This window comes from Diorhabda sublineata, chromosome X, assembly GCF_026230105.1.
Source record: "Diorhabda sublineata isolate icDioSubl1.1 chromosome X, icDioSubl1.1, whole genome shotgun sequence".
In the NCBI taxonomy this organism is placed as follows: Eukaryota; Metazoa; Arthropoda; class Insecta; order Coleoptera; family Chrysomelidae; genus Diorhabda; species Diorhabda sublineata.
In genome coordinates, this window is record NC_079485.1 from 12,139,418 (window position 1) to 12,153,655 (window position 14,238).

The 14,238-nt window shown below is 31.4% G+C and overlaps 1 protein-coding gene across 5 annotated transcripts in view; it reads left to right on the plus strand.

The window, feature by feature from the left end:
- The window catches only part of LOC130451832 (latrophilin Cirl), a 365,678-nt gene that overhangs the window by 89,411 nt on the left and 262,029 nt on the right, over window positions 1–14,238 (plus strand). For 2 of the 5 annotated variants that reach the window (XM_056791132.1, XM_056791135.1), the window contains exon 1: window positions 2,986–3,296. The exons of 1 other annotated variant lie outside the window; for it this stretch is intronic. In XM_056791132.1, coding sequence (XP_056647110.1) covers window positions 3,279–3,296 — 18 coding nt within the window. In that variant the 5' untranslated portion in view covers window positions 2,986–3,278. Of the gene's footprint in view, window positions 1–2,985; window positions 3,297–14,238 lie in introns of those variants that run through there. 2 more of the 5 variants (XM_056791138.1, XM_056791139.1) reach the window with 2 other exon arrangements.

Sequence of the window (14,238 nt, forward strand, 5' to 3'; positions counted from 1 at the left end):
AATTGTTTTATTAGGATTTATTTGTTCTTTTAATTTTTACAATTCAAAGCTCGACCTCGTTAGTAATAGTCCAATAAATGTTACTGCATACCACAACGACCTCCATTACAGCGATCTTCTTTAATAAAATATCTACATATTATAAGCAGTACAAAATATATCTCTAAAAAAATGAATTAGTCTGAACAATTATAATTCCATATCTACTATTGAATAGATATCTAACCATTCCTAATCTTATTTTATCCGAGCAACTCTTTCCAATTTGAATTCTTTCACTTAATTCGATCATTTATTGTCAGGTCAAACTGATACTTCCATGTGCTAGAATACAACAACGTCTCAGAATGATTTAAAGTTGGAGATTTCTAAAAAATATTACCTAAGCTAAGTATAAATCTATGGATAAAATGGGGTTGTTCATTGACAATGACGAGTGGAAGTATTTCTGAGAACGTATAACCTATAACAATAACCTTTTGTTAAACATTTCCAAAATGTTAGCAATAGAAACCACTTTTATTGACAAAAACATATTCTGACATTTTTCTTAGCTTACTTACAAGTTATAATAACTAAAAATTCAATATTAATAAATTTTATTTTTTCTAACTCTCGACTTCTTAGACCTTTTTACTTAAATATAAATCATCACGAAAAAACAATTTTATTTATATATTGTATAGGTATGAACATTAATTATGATTCAATTACACTTTCCTGGTAAAAGCACTATTTATTATTTTGTCGGTGCACACAAAAAACTGGCTAGAATTTGTGTAAGGACTTATTCCCATAATACTGTTACTCCGATTTTCCTTTTCGTAAACAAAGAAGTCGTGAACTTCCATGATTTTATTTTTTCCGTCATTTCCTAGTTGGTTATACTGTGGCTTGTATACACTATTTTCCATAAACAAACAAATGTTTCAAAATAAATTAAAAAGTACACACAATATAAAAGTTTAAACGAAAGAAGTCGCAATTGATCTGAGAGCAGTTAATTTCTTGCCCTTTTGAAACATTCTAATCTCACATATAGATTAAAGATAGAATGATACCTTCTCAATATCTTCTGACAAAGAGTGGAAAAATTTATCTCTTTGGAATCATATAAAACGATTTGAGTATTATAGATTTATTATCATTATCATTAATTCGAACAAAGCAAATTCAATTTATGGAGGACAGTTACAACTAATAATCATCCGTCGAATTTTGACATATGTTAATATATTAAAGTATTTGAAAAAAATTCATACGAGTCGTTAGGTACATGTTGCATACAATACGTTTTCTTCAAGCTAAAATATACTATTAAAATATTACCGAAAGAGATTATGCCATTTTACCAAGTTGCCAGTGCATAAACTATATAAATAACATTCATAAATTTTCTTTATTTTCTGTATAACAATATCTGGTAGAAGTAAAATTTAAGTATTCAATCCAGATTAAGTTCCGTGTTGCGTTCGTTTGACTTAGTATGCAATTCACATGAACTTATTCATATTATTGGTTTTGTTCAGCCAACGTGGCAACTAAATCGCTTTCGTGAACATGAATTTATTTTATTTAGATTAATTAAGAAGATGCATTGATATGAATATCACAATAGATGTGATGTAGTTGATAATTCGGTCAGGTAGCAGGTAGATGTTCTTTTGGGGTGGTAAAAGGGACAGAGAAATTTGCAATGCAATATTTGTACATGTAAACTCTGCTAGATTTTAGGGTGCTATTTTGAAACCAGAAAAAACCGAATTAGATACATAACCTAACCTAACTGCACCTCCCTGATGTCAAAATGTGCGAAAATAGTTCAGTAACTGATCAAACAAAATTGCATGTTAAGAGTGTTAAGAGCTATAAGAATAATTACGATTTTCCAATAATTTTGTCCTATTAAAATGTAATTTAAAATGACCTTAGTGAAAACGTAGGTCAGGTAGTTAATTTCGCTGAATTTACATCCCCGATAATATTATTGTAGAAATAGTATATTATGCTCACAGCATCATACAGCATCTTCAAAAAGTGCATATTCAAATGATTTGGTTAGGATATAATTTAAGATGCTAACGTTTTTTGAATTCTCAAAATTTGTGACTTATCTTTTCTTAAAATTTTCAGCCAATTGAAATATCTTGTATTTTCAACTGTTTTGCGCTGAGATGAGTTTGCAATGAACTGAACTTATCCACCTCCTTAACAGTCTATTATGTATGCCCTTATTGAATCCCCGATATACCCTTCCCTTCTGAGGTACGTGTGGTGCGACTCAATTTGAGCGAATCTTCAAACTACAAAAGAGAGCTGTTAGATATTTACTTGGACTAAAGAGCAGGGCTCACTGAAGGGACTTCTTTAAAAGATTAAAAATTCTGACTTTTCCTTCCTCATTCATCTTTGAATCCGTTTGCCTAATTCGTAAGCACGCTTCTCCAATTTCAGAAAGATCGTTGCACGGCTATTCACTTAGGAACGCGGAGCTCGACCTTTACCTACCTACTCACGTTCAGAATTAGGAGGGCTCGATATTTTACAATGCAAAAAAATGCCCAATCACTTGCCAATTGAAATCATCCGATATCATCTTTTCCCACATTCCGCAATAATTTGAGGGCATATTTCCTGGAAATTGCGTCCTACTCTGTAAACGACTTCTATTCTAATAATAATACTTAATTCCGGACAGACTGCATACTGGTTTAATTTTGCTATGGACTTATTTACTAATTATTACCTATTAATATTACCTATAATTTAGTTACTCATTGTGGTTTTATTCGGTATATTGAAATTTTTTTATTTATTTTATCTTTATTTACTTATTTTTTAGTGTATACAAACTTTGTAACAATTTTTGACAATGAAGCATCTCTCTCTCTCTCTCTCTCTCTCTGTAAATTTCCATGGAAGGATCCATTAACTAGATTCATTTGTTTTATTATTACATTCTAACCAAATTATTAAGTATTGGAAACTGCGTCAGACATAAGAAGATGATTAATTTGCACTAAACAGAAGAAGACCTAAGTCAGTTTTGTTTGTCATTTGTATTGTCTGTATTTTCACATTTTTTATCAGTATATAATTTTTCGATATTAGCTTTGAATATTATTGTATTATTTACTAGTAGTAATTAGCTAACTCTCTTATCAAATGTTTATGAGCGGTTTATAAATTTGGTTTGGCTTTTTATTAGCGATTTATCAGTTTTGTTTATGCAGCTTAGTACATTTTTAGTCAGTGTTCCGAGAATATCACATTAACAGATGTTAAAAAATATTTTGGTGAGTAACTTCCTGATTATACATATTTTTTAGAACTAATGTTAATATAATTTAAAAAATAATAAGTTTTATGTATCAGTTATAAGTTATATCCAAATATACTTGTCTTGTTTACTTCAGTTATTTTTTATTGAAGTTCCGAGATATTTCTTGTCAAAATTCACATCGATTCTTGGGAAAATACATGTAATAACCGATGTGTTAGTTTCAAATATTATTAAAACTTAACGAAAATAAGTTATCGAGATATATTCAGGGGGTAACATAGGGTCTAAAGTATCCAGCCATTTTATCGAAAACAAACAAAAACCATGCAGAGAAACACAATATTTTATATTATATAAGGGAAGGATAGAATGGCTTAACATGAAATTTTCGAATCAAATTCGCAATCTCGACCATTCGGAAAAAGGGTAAAAACTTTGTTCTTCATAAGTCGTCTCGTTGTTGTACTTTGGGGATTTTTTTACCTTTTTCTTACTTTTTTCACTGTTTCGTTATCGACATATCGACCCAAATTGGAAGTAAGAATTTGGTTTTAATATTTTCTCCATATAAAGTGAAAAAGTTTTTTTTCAACTAGTGGAATATACTGAATTTTTTTGTTTTTCTCTATTGAATTTCATTAACCCTTAACCGGAAGGGTGGGATTTTTAGTACACCATCGGAAAGGTGACATCTGAGAGACTACTACTGCAGTCGTGGAATACCAACATAAGAATTTGAATTGATTCCAACAGAAAATTAGCTTACATTTTTTAAATCGCCTCTAGATACACATACATTGTCCTCTAGTACAAATAAATTCTGTCCACTACTTCGATACATTTTAAAAAACATTGAATTAACACATTAATTTTATTCAGCAAAAAAATTGTCTTTCCAGCAACTGCTAGTTTTCACCTTTAGAAATGCATTAATCACACAGCGGCTTTGAGTATTATAAGCAAAATGGGAGTCTTTATAAAAAACGTACCTGGTCATTCAATGAACAGCTCTTGGGCATAAGGAACATAGTTTATGTTTTTCTAGAGTAATTTGTTTCATAGAATACGGATTTAATTGTCTATGCAGTATTCTTCTTATAATATTTCGCACGTCAAGCGCTAAACGCCTTATCAAATACTCCACTACTAATTGATTAGCCAGTTTTTTCGCTTATGAAGATTTTTTTCCAACATTATCGATGATGGAAACGTTAAGAATAACTGTTAGTGGCCACCGGTGAGTACGACGACTTTTGGCGCATTTTTGTCAACTCTAACTCTAACCATTATTCTCAAGATTTTGTATTTTTGGATTCGTTCAGATGCTATCGGAATCAGTGATCTACTAATCCTCCAATTCTGTTCCTATTTGGTAAAAACGACAGAGGAGGGTAGAGACATACATATATTAGACCATTTTTTCTTAAGAGATTTATTAGCTCCATTGATGTAAACCAATTATCAGCTGTTATATTTGGTTACAGCCAAACAGCGGTTTTGCAAGATGTATCACTGCCTGACTTGGTTTCAAAAATTGTTGCTTTTCTTCAGTTAGTACCAAATCCATCTGAACCTCTGCCGCAGTATATGTGCACATTTTAAAAGTAATTTGTTCTCGTAACTGTGAGGCGCATTATATTGATGCCATATTTACATGATTTAAGGGGATGTATTTTGAATCTAAAACAACCTATAAAATTGATTAGCATATCATATGTTGTCGCTGTCTGTCCCAATCCATATACATTTTGACAATTGTCCATAAACTTATCAAGAACTAATGAAATTGCTGCTGCGGGATGTTCTTGCTTGCGAATACCTCTAGTATCGAGATCGTCAATTACATGACGTAATCGGGCCGAGGGCGTGTTCATTGATAAAATATTTACAATTATTCGCGCACAATAGTCTGATTGACGTCACCTTTCCGGTTAAGGGTTGAATTGATGAAAAACGGTAAATCCATTTGAACATATACTCAGTTACATAAGAAGTAATTCATCTATTTTGATAATTTTGTGGTAGTAAAACATCAGAAATGAAATAAATATTGAAGAAATTTTATTAACATGTCCTTGAAAAAAAAATTGATTGGCGACCCCGTAAATAAATGCTCCTATAGACATCTAGGCATGGGAAAAATGGTGGTCGACGTCTGCTTGTGGCACCTCGTTCTAGGCGACTTTATGAATTAATTGCTGAGGGTGGTGCATATTATCATAAGGTCTCTCTCTCTCCATTATGTATTTTACACTTATACTGCTGTCATATGCACTTAAATAGCCATTCATTCATTCATGATTATCTTATTGCGTCATTCTGGCTACCACAGTTACTGTTTTCTGAACCAGCTCAAACCTTGACAAGAGTGATCCGCTGCCCAGCTTTATACAAACTCTCCTTGAGATTAAACGAGGAAGTGCGAGTGTGTGAGTGTCAGAGGACGCAAGGGGCGAGTCAATCAACTCCACTTCAATTATACCAAATAGAACTAATCATTTAGAATCTACAAAATCCTCACCACAAGGACAAAAATATAGTGAATGATGCGTGAGATCAGACGGATGAGTGAATCATTACATATGATTAATATCGTCCAGCTGCGGTGTTTTGATGTCATCTCATCCGCCTCATCTTCCATTTTGACAGTTAGATGACATAAACACAAAATATATTATTCGTAGCGGCCAACTGAATAAATCGAAAGTAATAGATGACTAGCAATTCTGCCGCTTCCATATTGTGAAAAGAAATCAAAATCTTGAGTAAGGTGATATTTCTAATATGAGCAAGTTAATAGGTTTACCATCCACTTCCTCCTACTGATCAGCAATTTGATGTGTATAACCAAAACGATTTTGTATAGCTAATTGCCTGAAGTGGTGGATGCCTTGGTTGAACAGCTGATTTTCTTCTTCAGCAGATTCGTTAAACTGTTTTACTAATTCACTGACTAAAGACCTTTTATGAAATTCCTGTTTTATATGGATTATATAGATAGATGAAGAAATTTATTTAATTGTAAACATTATTACTTTAACTAGCTTTAGTTATTGAATATTCGTAGATCCGTAAGAATCATTTAGAAATAATAAAAAATTTGAGGATTGTTAATACAAATTTTAAATAAACTAGATCTGTATAAATTTTTCTCACAAAAAGTCTATATATGACTCAAAAACATAAAAAAAGTGGAGAATTAGTTTTTAAAAAATTTGGTTTTATTCCATGGACCGTTTATATAATCATTTCTTTGATATGGTTACGAACAAGGTGCATGGTAGAATAAAAATCCTTGCCTAACTAATTCTTTTAAAATCTCTTCTGAAAACTAAATGTGAATCTTGAGATATACTACCAATTCAAGTTTCACGGACCATTTCCTCTCCATCTTATTTAAAAATACATAAAAAATTGATAATTGGCTATGCTTACCATATTACGAGCTTAAATTAGCACCAATACAATCAGTTCTTACGTTTAGTGCGTTACAGCGGTTCATACTTACAGAACCGAACTATTCACACTGGTCAATATAAAATTAATTAGTAATGCTTATATATTTTCTGTAACGGCTGTATATTAAATTACTACAATACAATGTGTATTATATTATCTGAAAAGTCACTGTAAACCTGACCATAACTTTAGGAAGAAAAGTTTCATTAAAAAACGATTAAACACTGCTTTAAAATATTTCCAAGCTCGTAGCTTTCTGCTTATTGGCGAGACCACATACTGATAAATTTTTTACAAAATAAGTAAGGTTGAAATTTTTCCTCTATTATAATTAGGATTACCTGACAATTATTTTGAACTATTATTTGATTTACTAATTAAAAAAAAGTAGTTTGTATTTACTTATCATTTGATATAAATAGAATTGAACTGTGCTTGCACACATTTCTTTTGTTTTCCCTTTATATTTAAAACAAAGTAGTTTTGGGAAGTTCTTAAAACTTTGACGGTTACATGACGACAATTGCGAGACAAACTCAGGGGAGGCTCAGGATCTAGTAAAATATGACATAAGTACATTAAACGATGCATTGACTACAAATTTGGAGAACAAACAAACATGGGAGGATATCGAGATGGATGGACAGAGATTGAGAAAACAATGAAGGATGTGACACAGCAAAAACTACGACGGGTGGAGAAGAAGACAAAGAAAGAATGGTTTGATGAAAACTGCTAACAGGCATTAGAAGAAAGACAGAAGCAAGACAGAGAATTTTGAAAGACCCAAAGAAAAGGAAGAAAGCAAAGAAAATATGCTGAGAGAGGAAACGAAAGCATCTGGAGGACAAACAGAAAATTTTGAACAACATGAACAAAGACATTAGAAATTTTTATCAAGAGGCAAAAAGATGTAAGATACCAAAGAAGACCGGACAGAAATATTACAGAGACAAAGATGGCTCACTCATAGGAGAAAACTGGACAGGCGGAAGGAATATTTCAATGAACTGCTAAACAATGAAACAAAAAGAAATAAGGAAGACGAATTTGAAGAAGAGGAGGCAGTGAATGAACCAGTCTCGTAGGAGGAAATACCATCGAATATAGAAGTAGAGGGAATAATAAAGTGCCATTAGGAATGGGATTTCAATAGAAGTTATGAAGTATGGTGGTGAAGCCTTAAGGACGCGAATATATAATTTGATTAAAAACATATGGGAACAAGGTGAATAGGTGAAACATTGCCGTACTGATTCCTAAAAGTGTGAGTTCTTTTTAATAATAGGGAAACCTACTTTCTGGATGTGCTTCGTATTACATTGTTACCTTGTTAATTATTTAATCAATATTTCTATATAACAATCAAGTGTAGACATATCTTGTGTATCTTTCTCCGAATATTCTTCAAATTCGTCAATACGAGGATGTATTGATATCTAGTTAGCTTAGACCAGTTCCATGCATAAACAAAATATTCAGTTACCATAACAATGAACAATAACTTATTAGAAGTGTCAATGTAAAGTTTTACGTCAAAAAAGTAAACCAGAGTTACGCAATAAATTAAAAGAAAAAAAGATGTCCACCGAAATTGTGAAAATCGAAAAATTGGAGTATTGAGCCATAATGAAGTACCTGTATTTAAAAAGGTTAAGAGGTAAGCAGATTTACGAAGATATGCTTAATACCCTTGGTGATCAATGTTCTTCGTATGCGACCGTGATAAATTGGACTGCAAACCTCAAAAGAGGTATTTTCCATTGAAGATGATGACCGATCGGAAAGGCCAGTTTCTGTGTCAGTCCCCGAAAGTATCGATGCAGTTCATGACATGATTTTATTAGACCGTCGAATTGGGCTAAAAGAGAAAGAGAAAAGAGAAAAATTGCTGCAAAATGGATCCCCAAATGTTTGAAGCATCGCATTCGATCTGTGCTCGATTTGGAAACGATGTAGACTTCTAAAACCGATTTGTTACTATGGATGAGACTTGGGTATATTTGGCGACACTCTGGTTCTCCAAGACCTGAGAAGTTTCGTGTCCAAAAATCTGCTGGAAAAGTTCTTGCTTAATTTTTTTAGGATTACCATGGAGTAATCATGATTGATGTTTTGGATAAGGGTAGAACAATAACTAGAGATTACTATTCAACATTACTGACAACTATACGGGAAAAACATTAAAGAGAAAAGACGCGGAAAGCTATCCAAAGGTGTTTTGTTTTTGCAGGACAACGCCACTGCACACAAATCTCATGTTGCCATGCATTTAGGGTTTGAATTACTAGAACACCCCCCTTATTCACCAGATTTGTCTGCGTCCGACTATCATCCTTTTCTTAAACTGAAAAAAAGAAAAAAAGTTTAAAAGGTTGTAAATTTTCGAGGAGGTAATAAAAGCTGGGGAGGTCTGATTTGCAGAGCAAAAAGAAACATTTTTTTGAGAGAGAGAAAGGAGAATATTTTGACATTAAAATTTTGTTTGGTTCTATAGTAGGCTAAGAATTTTTCAATATATCCTCGTACATTCAATCATATTGGCGTCTCTTTCTGTTTCAGTAAGACATATTTTACTGTTATTGTTTGTGGTTATTTCACCAGACTTCAAATCAATTAACAATATTATTTAAATGAGTAATTTTACCTCAATTTAACGGTGTATATACTAAAGTAATGATTCAAACAAGATCTGACATTCACGTGTTAAATGATAAGAGCTAGACCACCCCTGGTAGGTAGACGTCAAAAGAGTACATATGGCGTTAGGAAATTAATCCATTCCATTTCCAGTTCTAGACCACATGTTGTTAATTGCTCTTCATATTTAATTCATCTTGAAATCAAGAATGTATTGCCCCACGAAATTTTCTAATTTATTTATATATCAATCCGCATATCACCAATTTTGTATTTCGTGTCATTCTGCTCGGTTGTGTGTGTTGTTGTGTGTACAACCACATCAAGCTTACACTCATAGGGTTTAAAGGGGTTAATTGTCCAGAATTTATTCCTAACTTTGGCTATATAACGTTGATGAAATTGTAAAACATATCTTTACAAAAATGTCACATATTATCAATGTGTAATAAAATTTAGATAAAATTAAAAATTATGAAACCAAGCTCATAACTTGGTAATTTATTAGAATTTTTTAATTTCTTACTCACTTCAAGATCTTCGACAGTAGAGTCATTTTACCTCTTGTATGTATGATATTGGTTTTAACTGGGCTTACCATTATTTCCAACTTGCTACTAGCGTCTACATCATTTATACACGGAATAACTCTTATTATTTCTCTTATTTTTTCTGTGTGCTTTGGATAAGATTTGTCAAGAGCTGCTGACACGTCAATACTATATACTCCTAAAATCAAGATTTTCAAATTGGTAGGCTGTAAGTGTGTGATCACTGGTTTGGTTCTACTCTGCTAATGACCAAATGGATTAGAAACACTGTATATTTTCGAGCGAAGCTAAGTCCATTGCACGCTTTTGGTGGTCCAAGTCTCCGAGGTATTCCCACACTTTTGAAAGTGTTGCAATGACATGAAAAATAGTTTAAATACGCGAAATCCGGTTTTAACCATAGTTTGGACAAAAAAGTATTACTTAACTCTTGACTGAACTAGATACAATGTGACTCATGTGAAATCTGAAAAAAATTACTGATTTCAATAGTTTTTTATGTCAAATAATAAAACACCCACTTGAAGAGAAATATTTCAATGTTTATTCCCAGAGGATATTATGATACTACTCCGTAGTCGAAAACTGAAAAGGGTCATTAGCGATTTTTTCACAAAAACCATATCTACGCTACTGAATACAAAATTAATTCGGAAATTAATCTTATCTAACAATTACAAAAAAAAACAGAGATTAAGTAGATTTTACGTTTAATTTTTTTCATAATTCTTAGAATAACCAACGAATTAAAAAAAGTATATAGTACTTAATGAAACGAATATTTAATTAAAGAAACGATTATGATATGTCTTTAAAGAAAAAATCATAGAAGTGTCAGCGAGGTTTGTAGAATATTTAATGCAAGACTTATAAATCTAATTACAGAAAATATTCAATGAAACTATGATCAGTTCAAGATCTGCTAGTATAAATTTAATTGTTCGTCGAGCAGCTATTCACAGGTGTCTCAAAACAATTAAGATTGAGACTGTTAACCGAAATTCTAACACGTTGCAAAAAAGCGAGTCAAAGCGCTTGAAATATAGTTTATGGACTCAAGGAGAATATTGAAACAACAAATATTTTTTGAAAAATGTGATGTTTACCGAGGAAACCATGTAAACTACAAATGAAGCATCATTATAAAATTGTCGTATGTACCCCATTGGGTAACAAACTGTAAAATTCAATATTTCTAGAAACTTTAAATATGGTGTGGGATTCGAAAAGATTGAATGATTGGTCTTTTTAATATATTGTATTGAAATGCAGAAAACTTTCCAATTAAATGAGTGTTCAGTGTATCACGCCACAGCTGTGAAGCAATGGCTGAACGAATATTATCCAAAAAAATATAAGTCGTAGTAGTCCACTGATTTGATTTCAATGAATAACAACACAAACATTCTACAAAACCCACCAAAGGGACAGAAACTAACTGCATTATTTTGTTAGGCATGAGCGAGAATTGCTTCTCAAGAACCGATCAATGTAATTGAAAACATTAAGAGCTACGATAAATGTATCGAAGTAGGATATAAACTGATTGTTCTATTTAGGCATTTTCTGTTAAAGTTAATTTTTCTATTCTAGTTTATCAGAAATTAAGTTCGTCCGTTTGAAGTTGAATGTATTTCGGCTCGATTTTAATGAATATTGCTTTAATGTCTACTGGTAGTTTCCAAAAAAATCAAGAAAAAAGAATTTCCAAGGTCATCTATTGTTCATTAGTTAAGTTAGAAAGTTTTCGGACCATAAATTGTCATAACTCTGGTATTGATAAATATTTTTGTGAATTTTTTGAAAGTAAACATTTTTCTTTGTTTTGTCGGTTTACATAACATAATTAAAAACTACTTCTATGATTATATCCCTTTCAACATTTCTCATTTTACAATTGTTTATATGGTGACTTATATTCACTATTTTCTATATTTAAATAAACGTCACAGAACAAATTCAAAAAGTATTCACAAAATACAACATGTCTTAGGAGACTGCAAATGAACTGGAATTCAGTCGTTGGCCTGTTGAAACATTTTAATAATATAGGTAGAAAGTAGAATGATACCTGTATAATACCTTTTGGGAGATTTTAAAAGTGAACAGAAAGATTTTTCATTTGGAAGCTTACAAAACAATTTTATTGCGCAATAAAGAAATGATTTATTATATGTACATGCAACTACTAACAATGCAAGTTTTCGTTTATAGTGGGTTGTCACTAATAGAGCCATCCGTAGAATAGGACTTACAGTTACTTACAGTTACTTTTAAATATTTTGATAAAATTTTGAACAGCTTAAAAAAATTGTTATAATTTCGCATTTATCTATTATGAACAAATCTTGCATCAATTAACAAATAACTAGTACATGTTCTATTTTACACTAATTTTCAAAATATTGAATTGGAATCAAACAATTTCAATAAATACCAAACAATAGTTTCTACATTATACTGCAATAATGTAGAATAATAAGTGTATGACTCAATCTATTGTAATGCGAAGTTTTTTCATACTATATTCTTATATCTAGAAATTTGAAAATAGACTTCAACTTCTGATAAGGGTCTACTCAACTATGAACTAATCTAAACCGCTGGTACTTCAGCAATGCGATCTCATTAGATAACGAACTCAGTTGCTGCAGCTTCTCTACTATCTTTTCCTCAATATGGAAAAGAATAACTATAATTAAAAATGTTTGGTTCCTTCCAAAGGTAAACAGATTAAACAAAATCAATAAATAAATAAAAAATAACGTTTAAAAGACTAAAAATTATGATAAAAACAAAAATTTTTAACGAAATGTTACTACTGACGTTTTATTTGTTTATTTGTTCTTATTAAATATTAATTGATAAATAATTTATTTTTTATAATTAAACCAATACATAAGATGTGCCACTCTGCATGAATTATGGGGGTATTACTTTATTGGATGTCGTATACAAAGTCCTAGCTAGAACTATAGGAAATAGATTAGGCTGAACAAGTGAGTGAGTACCAGGGAGGTTTGAAAAAGTCAAACGTTAATCAAATTTTCATTCTGAAAGCAATCGAGAACAGTAGATATGACCAAGGATTAAACTTGAATTCAAGCAAGCGTATGATTCAATAGGTAAAAAACATTTCCATCCATCCAAGCACTAGCAGCACTCTGAAAACTAAGAAAATACTAAATTTGGTAAAAATGACACTGTATAACACTAATAATGAAATAATCGAAGGAAGCCTATAGAAAAATTTTGAAACAAAAAGAGGTTTAAAGCAAGAAGACCCAAACAATGCTCTTCAACCTTTACTAGAAATGATACTGAGAAGTAGTGGCATCCGAATCCAAGAGATGATTTACAACAGCAAAACATAAATCCTTGCCTACGTAGATGATGTGGTGCTTATAAATAGAACTAAAAAGGAACTAGAGGAAATGTTTCTATTCTTTGAAAAGAATGCAACAGAGTATGGACTACACATGAATGAACAAAAGGAGATGGGGATAGATTTAAACAACTTCAACCAATTAAAAGTGACAAGTACGTAAAACAGGGAGTATAGATTTGATAAAGTCCAGTAGTTAGAATATCTGGGAGTGACAGTGACAAACGAAGGAGGTGAAACCTGGGAAATTGACAAAAGACTGATGAGAGGGAACAAAAAGTTTGGCCTTAGGAGGACTATTAACATTAAAAAAGATTTCAAGAGTCGCCAACTTACTCATTTACAAGACAGTTATACAACCAACGGTGCTGTATGGCAGTGAGAGTTGGATCAAAACAAAATTAACATATAGGATAAAAAGGTACTAAGGTGTATGGTCAAGCTGAGATGGGATATGTGGTCATAGCAAAAAGACTCAGTTGAATGCGGCATATAACTAGAATGGACTAAGACAGTTGGGTGAAAAGATCTTTGTAAGGGGAAAAATTGATAGAATATTGACGTTTCGACTTAATTTTTGATAAAGACTGTTGAGTCGAAGCGTCAAAATTTATATTTCTTTTGAAAATTATCAAATAAGAACTAATTTTGAAACGGAAGTGACCTAAAATCAAGAACATTTAGATGCATTTATATATATATATATATATATATATATATATATATATATATATGTATATATATATATATATATATATATAAATATATATATATATGTGAATTGTAATGAGCTATATTATGAGCGGTTTCTTATTGGAAAATAAAAAATCACTAATAATATAGACAAAGACTTCAATATCGTTCAGAATAGGGTACACGTGTTAAAAATAGATTTTTTAACAATCACTTCTTCAAAATTT